Source organism: Moschus berezovskii, chromosome 17 (genome assembly GCF_049115385.1).
Source record: "Moschus berezovskii isolate FMDL1 chromosome 17, NW_MosBer_1.0, whole genome shotgun sequence".
Classification (NCBI taxonomy): domain Eukaryota; kingdom Metazoa; phylum Chordata; class Mammalia; order Artiodactyla; family Moschidae; genus Moschus; species Moschus berezovskii.
In genome coordinates, this window is record NC_142476.1 from 21,295,464 (window position 1) to 21,314,010 (window position 18,547).

Genomic DNA, 18,547 nt, shown 5'->3' on the forward strand with positions numbered 1-18,547 from the left:
GGGGTAATGATAGAAAAGTCAGTGTATACAATACTGGAACTCAGAATCACAACCCAGGGAGTGTTCCTACATTTTTTATCCACTTAGCCTTTATTTTGCTTGCCCTGTGGTGAGTAAAACTATACTGCATTACAAACATTTTAACATTCCCCCCTGTACATAAATAGGTTGTGTTCTTTTTTCAGACTGGCACAGATCCCTCAATTTGCTGTGTCTCCCCCCACCCCCCGCAAAAAAAAAAACCCATCTTCTACAGAGCTTTGCAAAGTACTTGAGAAAGGAAGGGGAAACGGATTATAAGGGTCAGTGTGATCTTAGTGAAGTTTATAATGGGAAGCTTCCTTACCTACTTTAGACTCGTAGAGAAAATGCTTTCGCTCTCTTTACAAGATATTCTAAAAGCAAGCAAAAAGAAAGACCAAAAGCTAGCCTGGTGACTGACTTCCAGGATTCTTCTTTCTGAGTCTCTGTCTACACCGTCCAACAGGGGACAATCTAGACACTTTGTGGCTGTTGAGGCCTTAAAATGTAGCTAGTGGAAAAGGAATCAGGTGTTAAGACAGAGGTGAAAAGCTTGGTATGAACCGAAGAATGTAAACTAGCTGTTCTTTTTTTTAAATTACTACAGGTTGAAATGGTATCTTGGACACAGTCGGTTAAATAAATATCATTAAAATTAATTTCACCTATTTTCTTCCTTTTAACTTCAAGTGACATACATGGCTCGCCTTGAATTTTTCGGTCGGACAGCGCTGTTCTGAGTTAACTACCACACCCAGCTGCCTTCAGTGTCTATCTCGTTCCCTCGCGTTCCCCGGGCACCATTAAACTCTGCCAAAGCCGGCCGTGGGCACCTCCTGGCCACTGAGACCGGGGTGTGGAGAAAGCGGGTGAAAAGACAAGAGGTGGCGACCTGGCCCGTACCCAATGCGCATCCCGCAGCGCGGGCTCCCGAATCTCCTCAGGCAGCGCGTCCCCGAGCCTTTGCACGAAGCTGCTGCACAGATCCAGCATTTCCGTCACAGCCCGCTTCGAGGTGCAGCGCACACGGAAGTCTTTTCGGTATGCGGCAGGGACCGAGGCCCGGTCTTCTGTCCCGGCCACTCTCCCCACGTCCCGCGAAGGGGAACGAGCCACCGATCCAAGGGCCTGCTCCATCTTTCCAGCTTGAACTGTGGGCGGGAACTCGGAGGGCGGAAGGGCGGGTTCCCCGGGAGGAAGGAGCGCACGTCCGGCCGGAAACTCTGCCCAACGCGGCACTAGCGTTCCGGCTGACGCTCCGCCGGCGAGCCCTGGGGCTTCGGTGGCTGCGCGATGGGGGAGCCGGGCGCGGGGCTGGTGGACTGTCACTGCCACCTCTCCGCCCCGGACTTTGACCACGTATGTGAGGGCGAGGTCGGGCCTGTGGGAGCGGGGCGGCCCCCGTCTTTCGCCCTTCGAGCTATCCTCCCGTGGGGCGAAGTTCCGCGCGTAATGACAACGTGTTTCACCTGCTGCAGCGGAAACCAGAGGCTAGTATTAGGGGAGGAAGAGGCGGTTCTGGTTTGGGGTAAACCTCAGGAGATGACGCTTAAGTTGCGGAAGAAGGACAAAGCGGTGGGTGCATGGCGGCGAGGAAAGCAGGCCCCCCGGCAGGACAGAATTTGGCACACGCAAGCTATCCAAAGGCCGGGTGGCGTCCGATGAGTTAAAGAGAGACGCATAAAATCGGACTGAAGAAGTTTGCATAGGATAGGTGCGGCACGAATCCGCGTTTCATTAGAATCGCAATGGGGATCCTGTAAAACGGTTTGTTGGTTGGTCGGATGGTTGAAGGAGAGAGACATAATCTGAAAATCCATTTAAAAACCTTTCTGCTGAGTGTGCTAAATGGATAGAGGAGAGCATGGGTTAGAAGTTAGAAAACCGGTTTGGAGACTTTTGCAGTATTGAGACTAAAGATGATAGAGGTTGCAGAGGAGTTGCGAGGGAAAGAAGCAGATGGATTCAAGTTATATTTTAGAGATTCTAAAGTACATGCAGAGAGGAATTGGATGTGCAGAGAGGGAGAGGAAAAACTTGGGGTTGCTGCAGAGAGATGGTGGTGCTCTTTACTGAGATGAGGGAAAACAGATTGGAGAAGGCAGGCAGAAGGAACAGATTTGTTGGGAAGAAAATAGCTATGCTTGGCATATGTTGAAACCTGATGTCCATCCGAGTGGAGATGTCATATGGTCATTTTAAAACGTGAATCTTGGATTCAGGAGAGAATTACAGGCTGGAGATAAAAATTGGGGACTCACTAGCATAATGAGTATAGTAATGAGATCACTTAACGGGGAAGTAGTCAAGGCTATGGTTTTTCCAGTGGTCATGTATGGATGTGAGAGTTGGACTGTGAAGAAAGCTGATCGCCGAAGAATTGATGCTTTTGAACTGTGGTGCTGGAGAAGACTCTTGAGAATTCGTTAGACTGCAAGGAGATCCAACCAGTCCATTCTAAAGGAGATCAATCCTGGGTGTTCATTGGAAGGACTGATGCTAAAGCTGAAACTCCAATACTTTGGCCACCTCATGCGACGAGGTGACTCACTGGAAAAGACTCTGATGCTGGGAAAGATTGGGGGCGGGAGGAGACTGGGACGACAGAGAATGAGATGGCTGGATGGCATCACCGACTCTATGCACATGAGTTTGAGTGAACTCCAGGAGTTGGTGATGGACAGGGAGGCCTGGCATGCTGTGATTCATGGGGTTGCAAAGAGGCGGACACGACTGAGCGACTGAACTGAACTGAACACAGAGAGAAGCCTATGGTCCTGAAATCAGAGGAGAGCCAGTCGAGGAGATTTGATAAGTAGCTGATAGCCAGAGAGAAGTATTTGCAGAGGCCAAGAGTAGAAAATATTTGGGGAAGGAAAGAGTAGACAAGTGAGGAGTTTTAATGCTGCTGAAGGGTAGAGCAGGACAAAGAAGTGTCTTTTTATGTTTGGTAATAACAGTTTCTGTCCCAGTAGAGTGGGAACACAAGCCAGAGTTTACTGAGAGCACATAGAAGATAGGCCGGCCAGGCTCTTCACGCCACCCTGCTCCTTGCCGCCACTGCCAGTCTTTATGGTACCTCGCTGCACTGGTGTACACAGCAGAGGGCAGTTACTTATCCATCCAAAATGATCGTGATTACTTATGTTTATTTCAGGATCTGGATGCTGTGCTGGAGAAAGCCAAGAAAGTAAGCCAATAGCTATACTTGCTCTTTTCTGGTTGTTTTCTACTAATTATTTTCCTACTAATTTTCATCTAAGATAGCTTGAAATTTAGATATGTTGATGTTGCTTCAGTAAAAAATACATGAACAATAAGCAGCATCTATTGTTTGCCATGTGCCAGGCATTGAACTAAGCCCACTCGGTACATTATCCCATTTAATGTTTCTCAACAACCTTCTAAGGAAGCTACTATTTCATAGCCAGCCATTACCTGTTTTATAGATGAGGAAACTAAGGCCTAGATTAACTTGTCCAAAGACGCATCACTAGTAGAGTGATACAGACAGGATAGTCTGAATCCAAAACACGTGCCCACGGCCGCCAGGCATGCCAACTATATAGAACAGGTGGGTCCATCTGTCAGTTCTTAAAATAACATTATTCTGAAGATTTGGAGAAATTATCAGTTTTCTGAAACATTTTGATTTGTTTTGGGTAAAATTGTTAATTTTTGGAAGCATTTATGAAATTCATTACAACTGGCATTTTGTGGTCTTTCTTGAAACTTATAGAAATGGTTGCCATTTTTATATATAGCCATCTTTCACTACCGCAGTTTAATTAGGAGTGTGGTATTTGGAGTAACAGAGGCCTAATGATCTTGGGCAAGTTATTTGACTCCATCCAAATGTCTCTTGATCCATAAAATGGATTACAACAATGCCTATGTCAAAAGGGTGTGCAGATTAAATGGGGTAATATTTATATTCACTGAACATATGTCCAAAATATAGTAGCTAATTAGTGACGGCCATTATGATTATATTGATAGAGTGTGAGTGAGCAAGGATAACTCAAAGCACAGAAAACTTCAAATTTTTATTTAGTTGTATTGGATGTATGTTGTTTGAGACTATAACTGAATTCTATTCATTTTTGTTTCAGGCCAATGTTATGGCTCTTGTGGTGGTCGCTGAACATTCAGGAGAATTTGAAAAGATTATGCAGCTTTCAAAAAGGTGCTACTGCTCATAAAGAAATAGAATTGCTAATAAGGGTGCATTTATGGTGTCATGTTTATAATATCAAAGATCATCCATTTTTAAAAGAGAATAAGAAGAAAAAAAATTACATTAACAGCCTTAAAAAAATTCTTTCCTACTTGTTCTTCAGAGTAACGTTGTCTCCTAGTCTAATAATCCTGCTTTCTTAATTCATTCTACATTTTTAGGTATAATGGGTTTGTTCTGCCATGCTTGGGCGTTCACCCAGTTCAAGGAGTTTCACCAGAAGACCAAAGAAGTGTCACATTAAAGGTAATAGTCTTATGAAACAGGAGCCATAAAAATTGGTATTACCCTTTGACTCAGTAATCCTCCTCTTTCTGATTTTTATTCTAAAGCAATAATCCAAAAGAAAGAAATTCTATCTTCTTTCACAAAGAGGTTTATTACAACATTGTTTGTAATAGAGAAAAAGTGGAAACAATCTAGCAGTTCAAAAATAAATAGTTAACTTATACACTGTTAAACATGATGCTGCAAAGTTAAATATAACTTTATAGAAAATGTGGGTTATAAGGTATATGTGCATGAGTGCTAAGTCATTTCAGTCGTGTTCAACTCTTTGTGACCCCATGGACTGTAGCCCGCCAGGCTCCTCTGTCCATGGGATTCTCCAAGCAAGAATCCTGGAGTGGGTTGCCATGCCTTCCTCCAGGGAATCTTCCCCCCCCAGGACCTGCATCTTCTGTACTTCCCGCATTTGGGGCAGATTCTTTACCCACTGAGCCATACATTGGCTCCTGTCCCTACTTAACCCAGTTCACTCATTTCTGTTACAAGCCTGACCCCTGTTCCAAATGTTCTAAAGACTAAATATTTTCTTTAATAAAAAAAAAGTTCTAATTGTTTTAAATCAGTCAGAATAAATCTCTCTGCCCTCCCCTTTGCCCTTCCTTTCCTTCTCGCTCCCTCCTTCCTTGAACAACATAGTGGAAACATCATGAGCTTTGAAGTCAGAGAGACTTGGCCTGCTGCCTTCTGCGATCTATTTCACTTAACTTTGCCAGGTCTCAGTTTCCTCATTTGTAAATGGTGAATAATTATTTGCAGTATTCCCAGTCATAGAGTATAAAGGTATAGAATATTTTAAAACCCCACAATAGAACCGTTAGCTATTAAGGAACTTGAGACCTTATGGAGGAAGTAGGAATAGAGCTAAAGTCAGAAATAGACCTATGAATGTCCTTTGAAATACTTTTACATCTATTAAAATGATAAAGACCACATATATTTATACATATTAGTGATGTGAAGTCGGAGAAGGCAATGGCAACCCACTCCAGTGTTCTTGCCTGGAGAATCCCAGGGATAGCGGAGCCTGATGGGCTGCCGTCTGTGGGGTCACACAGAGTCGGACACGACTGAAGTGACTTAGCAGCAGCAGCAGTGATATGAAGTAGTATTTCTGTTCAGTTCAGTTCAGTTCGGTTCAGTCACTTAGTCGTGTCTGACTCTTTGCGACCCCATGAATCACAGCACGCCAGGCCTCCCTGTCCATCACCAAATCCCAGAGTTCACTCAAACTCATGTCCATCAAGTCGGTGATGCCATCCAGCCATCTCATTCTCTGTCGTCCCCGTCTCCTCCTCACTATCCTTGACTTGCCAGAAACTTCCAAATTACTTCACAAGGAATTGAAATAATCTCATTGTAAGTTTGTTTCCCTTGTTTTTATAGATAATACATATACCCAGAAAGATTTTTTCCTTATATCTGGTGTTCATCCAAATGTATAATTTCTTTGTCTTAAGGTTTTCTAAGTGTGCTACATTTCCTGGGTAATCTCTCCAGCTTCTGCAGTCCCTTTGAGGTCCCAGACACACAGATTAGTTTGAACATTTGATACAGAAGATCTTTTCCTGACACTGACCTACTCAGCTGTTGTCAGACACCTTCTCTGGTAACCAGGGTTATATACTCTTAGCTCCTCTTGACAATATTAATTCTTCTTCGTTGAGTCTACTGGAATTGTAAGGCCTTGATTTATCCTCCTTCATCTTTTTTTCTCTCTCGTGAGGCATAATTATAACATCTTCTCCTGTTCCTCGACCATCTGTTTTACCTCCCTTTTCTTAATTCTCCTTTTTCTGATTATTCTCACTAGAAGTACTTTGAATTTACATATTCTGAGACTGAAATCCTTCAAGTAATTTAAAATATCTAGAAGCAAGTTTTCCATATGTTTGTTTTTCTCTTACCTTACAAGGAAACCCTTACAGGGGAAATTCTCTTTAAGTGGAAATAGTGCTATGGAAACTAGTAGTACACAGTTACTTCAGTAGTTGACAAACAGCCATATACGTGATATTTAGTATTTATATTGTTGAAACTTTAGGACAAAAATAGGGTACACAGAACTATAAAGATGAAATCGGTGACAATAGTGCAAAAGATGTTTGGAATTATCGCTATTAAAATTCACAAGTCATTCATCCATACCCTAAGAGGAGAGTATAACGGTGCACTCCCAGACTCACAAGGTGACCACCTGGTGGCTTTGTTCTTTCTTGCTCAGCTATTCCAGGAAAGCCAGATCACTCCTCCTAAATACCAGGAAATACCTCCTAAACCCAGAGAAGGCAATGGCAAGCCACTCTAGTACTCTTGCCTAGAAAATCCCATGGACAGAGGAGGCTGGTAGGCTACAGTCCATGGGGTCGCTACTAGTCGGACAAGACTGAGCGACTTCACTTTCACTTTTCACTTTCACACATTGAAGAAGGAAATGGCAACCCACTCCAGTGTTCTTGCCTGGAGAATAACAGGGATGGCGGAGCCTGGTGGGCTGCCGTCTATGGGGTCACACAGAGTCGGACACGACTGAAGCAACTTAGCAGCAGCCGCAGCCTCCTAAACAGAAGGAAGTGTTGAAGTGGGAATCTTCATAAGAAGTAATGGTCTTATAACTAACTGGGTATGGGACATTTCTGCTCAAATTTCCAGCTAGAATTACTCACCATTATAGAAGGATTACCATTCCTAGTTCCTCAACTGGGTAAAGGATTTGTATGTAAAGGACCCAGCATAGCATGCTGCTGCTGCTAAGTCACTTCAGTCGTGTCCGACTCTGTGTGACCCCATAGACGGAAGCCCACCAGGCTCCCCCGTCCCTGGGATTCCAGGCAAGAACACTGGAGTGGGTTGCCATTTCCTTCTCCAATGTGTGAAAGTGAAAAGTGAAGTTGCTCAGTCGTGTCCGACCCTTAGCGACCCCACAGACTGCAGCCTACCAGGCTCCTCCATCCATGGGATTTTCTAGGCAAGAGTACTGGAGTGGCCTGCCATTGCCTTCTCTGCAGCATAGCATAATGCCTGACATATAATAGGTGCTGATACAAAACCTATGAAATTCCTCTCTCCTTCTATTTGAATGAATTTACTTTTTTTTTTCATCCCAGGATTTGGATGTAGCTTTGCCCATTATCGAGAATTATAAGGATCAGTTATTGGCAATTGGAGAGGTAAATATCCACCAGCTGATCAAGTGATTTCTAGTCCAAACCTCCATGTGATACATGAAAGCAGTCCTTAATTCAGTGTCAGTGATTATAGCAGACTTAGATAATTAAGTTCACCCTGCTCAACTGAATAATAACTTGTCAGTACTTCTTCAGTAATCAAAAGCACTTAGGGATCAAACAATAGAACGCCTCCCCATGGGCTTGTTAATGGAAGAAAACTGCTTTATTAACATTTCAGTATACTTTGCTTTTTTTCTTTTGCTTAGATAAAGCCATCTCTCTGGTTAGTTGAAATAGTATGTACGAGCATACTTTAAATATTAATAGGTTAGAGTTTATAATAAAAAACTTATTAAAGTTGTGAAACATTTTATCACTTGGTAATTCCACTTGTAAAGATAAAAGATAAGAATAACACATTCAGAATATAGCTTATAGCAGTGCATGCCAAAATAGTATCAAGGGAGACAGTCCTTTATAATCATTACTGTCCAGCGTGGAGACCACATGCAGCTGCTGCGCACTTGAGTTGTGACTGGCCCGAACTCATGTGTGCTCTCAGGATAAAATGCACAGAGGATTTCAAAGTCTCAGTACCCCAAAGAAAGAATGTAAAATAACTCAGTAATTTCACATTGGTTATGTGTTGAGATAATATGAATGACTGTAATAATATTGATAATGTTTTAGGAATAGTGACTTAAAGTGTATTATTAAAGTTAATTTCACCTGTTTCTTGTTAGTGTTTTTAACGTGGCTACTGGAAGCTGTAAAGTTGGGTATGTGGCTTGTGTGTATGACTCGCATTATATTTCTCTTGGACAGTACTGCTCCATCATCTGCCTTTTGGGATTCATTAAACCATAAACATGATTCTGTTTTATTTTTCTGTGGTAGGTTGGACTGGATTTCTCGCCCAGATTTGCTGGCACTGATGAACAGAAGGAAGAGCAAAGACAAGTCCTAATCCGACAGGTCCAATTAGCCAAAAGACTAAATTTGCCTTTGTAGGTTAATTATCATCTTTTATATTAATAATTTTAAAGCACGTTATTGATAAATAATGATTCTCCTGAAATGGAGCTCTATTTTTCTTTTTCTCTTATTTTAATAGACCAAAAATAATATGTTCATAGTAGTACTTAAAAGGAGGTATTTTTGTTGTTAAACAGAAATGTTCACTCACGCTCAGCCGGAAGACCTACCATCAGCCTCTTAAATGAGCAAGGTATGTAGGTTCCTGAGAAAAATGTGCCTAATGTTTAAACTTGACAATTCCAGTCCATGTTCTCATAGAACAAGCCGTCTTTATTTGTTTTCTTGAAGGAAAGGGAATGGGTCAAGGGTCGAGATGAAAATCAATTAAGATCGTTTTGCAAGTCAGCCTACTATTTACAGGGTTTTCAGTGTGATGTTCATCAGGCCAGGATAAAGTGAATGAAAAATTCGATCAGGTAAAATAAATAAATAAAAATTCTTTTAAATTGGATCAAGTAATATTTAGTGCCTTCATTTAAAAACTAGCAGCTCCGATTTTTTAATCAGCTTAACCAGCTGATTAATGAGAAAGAGGAAAACACGAAGCAAAGAAGGGTGATGCCGTTGGGTTACTGTTTTTCTGTTTTACGGCTGCTGCCTCAGAAAGTGGTATTATTCGGATTGTGGCCGTCATACCTAAAACTCACTGTCATCTGCACCAGTTATTCCTAAAGGAAAAACACTTCTCATAGGATTGCTTTCAAATTTTCTAAGTTGCCATCCACAGTAAGAAATGTAGTTTATTTTGAAACTCGGTATATACTCATGTAGAAAACTGACAGAACTTTAAGAATCTGTACATCTGTATGCATGTGTGTATAGGTTTGTGTGTTTGTGTATGTATATATTGAATATAAGCACACACTGGCCAGTCATGACCCACCAAGTTGATTTCATAACTCACAGTTGTAACCCACTAAATGTCACACCTGCCATTTGGAAAAAAAATTATCAAATGTAATTGCCTACAACTTGAAAGCATTGAACTTCTCAGTGGTGAGTACTGACTCCCTTGGGATCACTGAGAGCATGATTTTTATGGATGCTGAGCAGCCTTGCTTTGAGAACTGGAAGTAGTTTTTGGGAAACCCACTCTGACTGTTGAATTTGTGAATCATCCAATTCCTCGTTTCCACTAGCATCCTTCTTAAGAACAGTTTGACCATTTAAAAACACCCTCACAGACAAACCCACATATTACATTTTACCAGCTATCTCGGCATCTCTTAGCCCAGTCAAGCTGACACTTAACGTTAATGTTACAGTTTAAATTATCTGTTTTACAAATACATTACTTTCTCCCTTCCTTATGTGTAGAAAGTGACTCAGAGTTGGAGTGCTTTGTTCACTGTGCCCTGATTGTGGGTGATGGAGACCGGATCAGAACTCGGGCCTGAACTTTCATTGCACTGAAATTGTTTCCTGTGGGGTCATGCTTGACACATTCTGCAGGTTTTTAAAACAGCTAGGAGGTGGGATGAGACCTGAGGTTTGGGGAATAGCTTGTAAAATTTTTCTGGGATATAGTGGACTTCTGACAGAAAAATATTTCTTTAAAAATAGACTAAAGAGCTGCCTTTGAAGCCAAAAAAAAAAACCTATTAGGAACAATACAGTTCACAAACTTCAAGAAGGTTTGGAATGGGAAGTTTAAATAATTGTTTAAAATCTGTTTCAATTTTATTTAATTTATTCTGCAGATTAAGAATTTATTCTACTGGTTGAACACTGTATGTTTATCTACCCTTTAGAAACCACAGAACCTTCTAGTGACCAACATTTACTTAAAATCTGTGTTCTTCAATTTGATTAGTGGGAAACCCTTTCATTAAGGAAATAAAATAAACTCTGATTTAATTTTTGAGAGGTGCTGACAAAGTGTTGCTACATGCGTTTGACGGTCGACCATCTGTCACCATGGAAGGAGTAAAGGCTGGGTACTTCTTCTCAATTCCTCCTTCTATCATAAGAAGTGGGCAGGTAAAATCTTTCATTAAACTTCGTTCTGCACTTTGTGAAATGACACTTTGAAATATGAACTTTCACTTTACTGTCGTGAACTTCTCCTGTTCATTACTGTTTACATTACTGTACTGCTGTGTACTATTCTGATTTCATTACAAAAATTAATCTTAGGTCCCTACCTCATACTTACATCAAGAGTAACTCATAAATGGATCAGAGACCTAAATGTAAGAGCTGAAATTACAAAACTTTTAGAAGAAAACAGATCTAAATCGTTGTGACCATAGATCAGGCAGTGGTTTTCTTTGCCATGACACCAAAAGCACTAACGACCAAAGAAAAAAAATAGATAAATTGTAGCCACACAAAAAAAAACTGGGCAACTCATGCTCAAAAGACCTGAACTCCCCGATAGTTCAGGGGAGTTTTTTTCAGAAAAGCGTTTTTAAAGACTGTGTGAGGGAGGAGGCTGCAGGGCATGTGATTGATTAGCTTGCACTCGGTGCTCGAATTGGTTGGCATCAAGATAAAGTTTTAAGCATCATCAGTCAATCTTCTGGTTTCAAATAGTCTGAGATCTACATGCTTGAGGTCAGCAGTTTTCATCTGGTGACAGTCTGCTTCCTGTAAAAACAACTTAGGAATATGTGTCAGACCTCTGTGTATCTTTCAGGGAACTGGAAATTTGGTGACTCTCCTGTATGACTGATTTGTAGTCTAAATTGTTACCAGTTTTCCAACCCAACAGCTATTCATTACTTCTATATCTTCACATTTCCTTATCATTAACTCTTGAACCAGCCTTTTAAGACTCAGGGGAGGCCTGGGAGACTAAAGCCGAAGCACTTTGCTTCAAAATACTGGGACACTGGGCTTTATCTTCAGGTAGAGTGTTCTAGAGTTTCAGGTGGGATGTTCTAGAAATGTCAATTAGGTCAAGTTAATTAATAGTCCAAAATTATTTTATTTACCAATTTAGCATTTTAGTTTTGTTTTTTAATTTTTATTGAAGTATAGTTGATCCAAGTTTATTTTTATTTTTCCTATTTTTATCATTCATGGAGAAATTTCTTATTTAGTAGTACTTTTTAGCAGTGGTATCATTTCCTTTTCAAAATTAAAATGCTATTTTTTCTAAGTTTAAAGATAATATTTGTGCATTATAGAAAATTGAGACACTTCAGAAAAAGACAAATTTCAGGTCAACCCAACCCATCCTACCAATGAGACAATCATTGTCAACGTCTGATGCATATAAAATATGAACATATCTTATTCTTTTTGTTTTGAGTTAGCGTCATGGATATTTTTTGTATCTGTAAACATACACGCTTACTCCTTGGAAGGAAAGTTATGACCAACCTTGATAATATATTAAAAAGCAGAGACATTACTTTACCAACAAAGGTCTGTCTAGTCAAGGCTATGGTTTTTCCCGTGGTCATGTATGGATGTGAGAGTTGGACTGTGAAGAAAGCTGATTGCCAAAGAATTGATGCTTTTGAACTGTGGTGCTGGAGAAGACTCTTGAGAGTCCCTTGTACCGCAAGGAGATCCAACCAGTCCATTCTAAGGGAGATCAATCCTGGGTGTTCATTGGAAGGACTGATGCTAAAGCTGAAACTGCAATACTTTGGCCACCTCATGCGACGAGTTGACTCACTGGAAAAGACTCTGATCCTGGGAAAGGTTGGGGGCAGGAGGAGAAGGGGATGACCAAGAATGAGATGGCTGGATGGCATCACCAACTCGACGGACATGAGTTTGAGTGAACTCCGGGAGTTGGTGATGGACAGGGAGGCCTGGCGTGCTGTGATTCATGGGGTCGCGGAGAGTCGGACACGACTGAGCGACTGAACTGAACTGAAACATAGACCTGTTTCTTCTTTAAAATGATTACATAATATTTCACAATATGGATGTATCCTAATTTAGTTAAGCATTACCTTAAGTAAAGGTTACATTGTTTCTAGTTTTCACTGTCACAAACAGCACTTCAGTGAATAGCTTTGTACATCCACAATTGTTCACATAACTTTTGCAGTTACTATGTATAAATGGAACCATTAAGAAAAAGGGTATGTATTTTTAAATATGTGGTTAAATTGTCGCATTTCCTTTGAGGAAGTTTATACCAGTTTAATTTTTATCTGCCAACAGTGCATGAGCATACATATTCCTGTGCTTTGGAAATTTTACTCTTTTTTTTTTTTGGCTGTGCTGGGTCTTCATTGCTATGCTGGCTTTTCTCTTGTTCTGAGCGGGGGACTTCTCTTTGTTACAGTGTGTGGGCTTCCCCCCGCGGTATCTTGTCTTGTTGGGGAGCACAGGCTTTAGGGTGGGCTCAGTAGTTGCAGTTCCCAGGCCCTAGAGCACAGGCCCCTAGTTGCAGTGCATGGGCTGAGTTGCTCCTTGGCATGTGGGATCCTCCCGGACCAGGAATCGAACCATGTCTTCTACATTGGCAGGTGGTTCTTTACCACTGAGCCACCAGGGAAGCCCTGAAATTTTATTCTTAAAATAATTTATTTTATCATTGTTCCACTCTGCATCATGTATCTCCTTTCCATTTTTTACCTTTAAAAGTGCAGTGACAACAAGAGAATTGCTGTTGGTGTAAAACTCACTGAGTTAATTGAAGTCCTTATAATCCAGGCAAGATCATAAACAGAATATAAAACCATCTATTTCCTAACCTAATATGCATATGAATTTGGACTTATAAACATAAAACCTTGACTGACTCAAAGTGAATAGCAGGAAGAAACCCTGACTATGGTAGTGGTGGAGAAACAATAGAAATCTCTTCCATGGATCTTTCAGTGAGCATGTGATACCAGATGTTTGGTTTCTTGCTGGATATACCTCAGTTTTTGCTTTTGGTTGCTACCCTTTTGAGTTCTTAGAGGCTTCAGATAATTTTTGGCAAAGAATGATTTTTGGGTCTTTTTGGTGACACTGCAGGGCTTATGAGATCTTAGTTCTCCATCCAGGGATCAAACCTGGGCCCCCTGCAGTGGAAGCACAGAGTTCTAACCACTGGACCACCAGAGAATTCCCAAAAGTGTTTCTTTTTAAGTCTGTTAGTGTAGAGTGACGAGAACATAGTGGGCATTTATTAGTTGAATATTCAGGCATGAATTTTAGATTCTTGCCGAGTAGAATGCATTGACAGGTAGGTTTCAGTTCAGTTCAGTCGCTCAGTCGTGTCCGACTCTCCACGACCCCATGAACCACAGCACGCCAGGCCTCCCTGTCCATCACCAACTCCCGGAGTTCACTCAGACTCATGTGCATCGAGTCGGTGATGCCATCCAGCCATCTCATTCTCTGTCGTCCCCTTCTCCTCCCACCCCCAATCCTTCCCAGCATCAGAGTCTTTTCCAGTGAGTCAACTCGTCGCATGAGGTGGCCAAAGTATTGGAGCTTCAGCTTTAGCATCAGTCCTTCCAATGAATATTCAGGATTGATCTCCTTTAGGATGGACTGGTTGGATCTCCTTGCAGTCCAAGGGACTCTCAAGAGTCTTCTCCAGCACCACAGTTCAAAAGCATCAATTCTTCGGCGATCAGCTTTCTTCACAGTCCAACTCTCATATCCATACATGTTTAATGCTCCTTATTTAATCTTTACTTCTCATGTTTTAAACTTACTAGCTTTCTCTTTTCTCTAAGAAGCAGAAACTTGTGAAACAGTTGCCTTTAACTTCAATTTGCTTAGAAACGGATTCCCCTGCACTGGGACCAGAAAAACAAGTAAATGATTTTCCTATTTCTACATTATTTAGTGTGTCTTTCATTTGAAATATTTTCGATTTAGCTGTGTTTCTTGTTACAGTGTAAATACAATGGAATCTTACTTTAGTGCTAGGTTGAAAGGTTATATTGACTTAAATTTCATCAAGTCTTTTCCAAATATGGCTATAGTGCTCCAAAGAATATTATGTGCTATGGGTCACAACCTAATTTATGTACTATTGAAATCCAGACCAGTATAGTAGAAAAGCTTAGTGTCTACACCTGAAACTACCACAACATTGTTAATCAGCTGTACTCCAATGTAAGAAAAAAGTTAAAAAAAAAAAAAAAACCCTGTCTAGAGTCAGAAAGACCTGGATTCAGATCCGGTGTGTGATGGTACCCACTAGCTGTGTGACTTTGGTCAAGTTTCTTAATCTGTCTGAAACTATTTCTCATTTATAAAATGTGGGTAAAATAATAGTAAAATACTTTGAAGTATTACACTGGGGATTAAATGAAGTAATGTATATGAAAGTGCTTAGTGTGTCTGATATATAGTAGATGCTCAATAAATGTTCATTTTTCTGTTTTTAATTAGCATGCTAAAATTGCCCTCAATGTCTTTCAGTACACGTATGTATTGACATAGTCATAGATTTATTTATGTAATATTTGCTGTATATTGTGTTATTATAGGCCACAAAGAATCGTATTTTAAATATTGCTAAGAATTCCCTGGTGGTCCAGTGGTTAGGACTTGGTGCTTTCACTGCCATGGCACAGGTTCAGTTCCTGATCTAGGAACTAAGATCCCACAAGCCTCGCAGCACAGCCTAAATAAATAAATAAATATTGCTAAGATTCAGGTCAATGTATGGCAAAACCAATACAATAATGTAAAGTTTAAAAAAAAAAGTGAAAGTGAAAATAAATAAATATTGCTACCATTATAAATTATATTTACCTGAAGGGTAGACACGGTATCTGCTTCATGTGCTTTGTGCAGTACCTGTTAGTCCCTCACCACTGTATAGCTCCTGAGTGCCCCTGACTGCCCTGCGGAGCTGTCTCCATGCCCCCCAGGTTCAGAGGACTGGCATTGGAGGGTACGCGGTTTGGAAACAGTCGTGATGAAATTGTTAATGAACTATGATTATTCGCGATTACATTAGGATTATTTTGCTAATTACTGTCCAGTTACATAATTTTATAAATCAGCTCTTATAAGAATACAGAACAGGAATGAGAAAACAGAGGATCATAACTGCAGATATTTTTTGTTTGAGTGTAAAATAAAATAGTACAAAACTGCCTTCCTGACTAGTCGAAATAAGAGAAAAGGACCTAACTTTTTTACCCTAAAAATGAGTTTCAAATGCTAGTGTAATTCAGTTTTGTATTTTGATGATTTGATTAAAATTGTGAGTTTCTGGCATAATGCCTTGCACACAGTAGGTACTTAAAAATATTTATTGAATAAATGAATTTTAAAAGTGAATATGCTTTTTGTTGAGTAAAATGTGTTTATCTTAGACAAATAGAAAACACAGAAAAATAAGAAAATAGAGCCATCTACCACTGAAAGGTTACCACTATAGTATACTGGTTAAAAGTATATACTCTGATGTCAGATTGCTCAGGTTGCAACCTCAATTGGGCTGTTTACTAGCTGTTTAGGATCCCTTCTTATCTGTAAAAAAGGATGGTAATAATAATAGTACCTATCTCATAGAGTTATTTTGAGGATTAAATGAGAAATTCCATGAAAAACTTAGAAGAAAACCTTGCCTACGATAAGCACTAAATAAATGCAGGTTCTTATGTCCTTTCACACTTTTTTATATCCATATATGTACACGTAACATGTTTTTCATAAAAATAGAATTAACCTTAACACATCATCTCATAACTTGCTTTTTATGTGGTGAACATGTGTGTTCATCAATAAATAAACACTTTTCCTCATCCTGGTTAATAACTATATCAATTTTAGTGTGTGAGTATATTTAATCAGATATTGCCATGTGGGTTGTTTGTTTCCAACATAGTACAGTTAACTCTTGAATAGTGAAGTGGTTAGGGGTACTGACACCTTCTCCAGCCCTGCGCCATACCATGGAAAGTCTGCATCTATCCGCCCTCCATGTCTTCAGTTTTACATCCCTGGATCCAGCCCTCGTTCACATGGTTCTGCACTCACAGATTCAACCCAAGCCTGGATTGTGCAGTTCTGTAATTTTTATTGAAAAAAAATCTGTATATAAGTGGACCTGCACAGTTCAAACCATGTTGTTAACAATATAAAGAATGTCCGTGTTGCACCTAAATCTGGGTGCACATTTTTCATTGTTTTCTTAGTAGCCTACATTATCAAGGTTATTTTTTTTTTACTCTTAACAGTTATCTTATTCCTCTGAACATTATCATCCTGAGTAAATAATAACAACAGTAATATATTTCATCATATCTAAATGCCAGTGATTGAAGATGTACCACTATTTTGTGACCCTTAAGGGAAAAAACACTACCAATTATACTTTCACATGCCATTGAATGTCAGTAAAATATTTATCAGTTTCAGAGACGTTGAGATAGGGGAGAAATGCATCTTAGAATCAGTGAAATATGAGTGCATAACCTATGTAGTCTTCAGACACACAATGGCATTACTTGAATCAAACTGTACTGCAGCCTGTGGGGTGAAGTGGCTGTCAGCAGAGCACAGTCTTTACAAACACTTGCTCGTAGAGCAGACCAAGGGACGGTTAGTGCATCAGTCAGGTCACCAGGTGTCCACTGTGCAGACTGCTTCATGTGCTAGGTTCTGGGACCTCAATTGTTAATACCCTGCTCTAGGGTCTTGTGAGCCCTGTGTTTCAAGAGCAACATAGACTCACAATCCGTGTTGTAGCCTTAGCTTCAGGCTGAAGTTCAGGGCCTTCTCCCCACCCCCTTTTAAAAAGCAGAAAGAACCCATCAGTTGTTTCAACCTAGTCATTTTCGTCTCTTTTATCCACAGTCTCCAAGGATTGCTTCTGTCAAGTGTCACGTTTGATTTAGTGTCTCTTTGTTCTATTTCAGGTACGGAATGAGCCCCGGAACATTTCCATTTCAGCAGAATATATTGCCCAGGTGAAAGGGGTCTCAGTGGAAGAAGTTATAGAAGTGACAACACAGAACGCATTGAAACTGTTTCCCAAGCTTCAGGGGCTGCTCCCAAAATAGCCTCTGAACAAAACCACCTGCAGAGGGCAGTGTTTGAGAAAAATAAGTGTCCTGACAAGTCTCAACTGCAGAAGCCACTGGAGAAGTATCAAGATAGAGAAGATTATAATTTTAGAGAAAAGTTTCTCTCAAAAGTAAAACTGGGCTTAGATCCTGAAACCCTGGGTTCAAATTCTACCTTGCACTGCTTTTCAGTTAATGAACCCATAGCAGGAGATTGGGAACACTGCTGCTTGTTACTTTGCCCGTTAAGAGCAACCACCAAATGAACTGAAACCGTTTCTTCTGGCGAGGGTGGCTCCCACAGATAAGAAATAAGTGCTACTGTGATGGCATGGAACAGGCCACAGTTTGATTCTTTACCACCTCTTTGCCTTCTCACAGGATTTATCCAGTGACAGAAGAGTATCTAATTTCTTATCCTGTCAAAAGTCCTATCTTTTCTGGCTTTGCAAAACTGAACTTTGCATTTTGAATTCTTTCTCTCTTTAAGAGAAAAATGATCACGGTTTTTATGTTGATCTTAGATTCTGGCTTGGGAAGCCAGTGGTCCGTACAATCATCATTAAACACCAAGCCCCAAAGTTTAATTAATAAATTGATTTTAAGTTCCGGTCTGAATTTTGTCACATGTTTAAAATGTAAATAGCTTCATTAAAAATGTATCTGACATTTTTGCATGCAGTAATATTTTACATTCTTAAGTTTTGAAAATCTCAGGAATGAAGAGAGTCTTGTATATAGTGGTGATGGTAGCACAACAGTATGAATGTACTTAATGCCAATAAACTATACCGGTAAAAATTATTAAGATGGTAAATTTTGTTATGTGTACTTTACTACAATTTTTTTTTTTAAATCTTAAA

General features: G+C 40.1%; 2 protein-coding genes across 6 annotated transcripts in view; one reads left to right on the top strand and one right to left on the bottom strand.

Moving 5' to 3' along the window:
* The window catches only part of NSL1 (NSL1 component of MIS12 kinetochore complex), a 37,659-nt gene extending 36,432 nt beyond the window's left edge, over positions 1-1,227 (bottom strand). The window contains exon 1 of the mRNA XM_055419056.2: positions 925-1,227. Coding sequence (XP_055275031.2) covers positions 925-1,158 — 234 coding nt within the window. The 5' untranslated portion in view covers positions 1,159-1,227. The remainder of the gene's footprint in view (positions 1-924) is intronic.
* TATDN3 (TatD DNase domain containing 3) lies at positions 1,200-18,488 on the top strand. Of its 5 annotated transcripts, XM_088845257.1 has the most exons (11): positions 1,596-1,735; positions 2,997-3,096; positions 3,179-3,211; positions 4,134-4,207; positions 4,420-4,504; positions 7,651-7,713; positions 8,611-8,720; positions 8,886-8,941; positions 10,619-10,731; positions 14,391-14,471; positions 17,538-18,488. In XM_088845257.1, exons 2-11 carry the CDS (start codon positions 3,094-3,096, stop codon positions 17,679-17,681), a joined length of 762 nt encoding a protein of 253 aa, XP_088701383.1. In that variant the 5' UTR covers positions 1,596-1,735; positions 2,997-3,093; the 3' UTR covers positions 17,682-18,488. The 5 variants fall into 5 exon arrangements, with proteins under 5 accessions (XP_055275026.2, XP_055275027.2, XP_055275028.2 ...); XM_055419051.2 differs by lacking the exons at positions 1,596-1,735; positions 2,997-3,096 and adding an exon at positions 1,200-1,380; XM_055419052.2 differs by lacking the exons at positions 1,596-1,735; positions 2,997-3,096 and adding an exon at positions 1,202-1,380 and having other exon boundaries at positions 14,394-14,471.
* Positions 18,489-18,547: the final 59 nt, after the last annotated feature.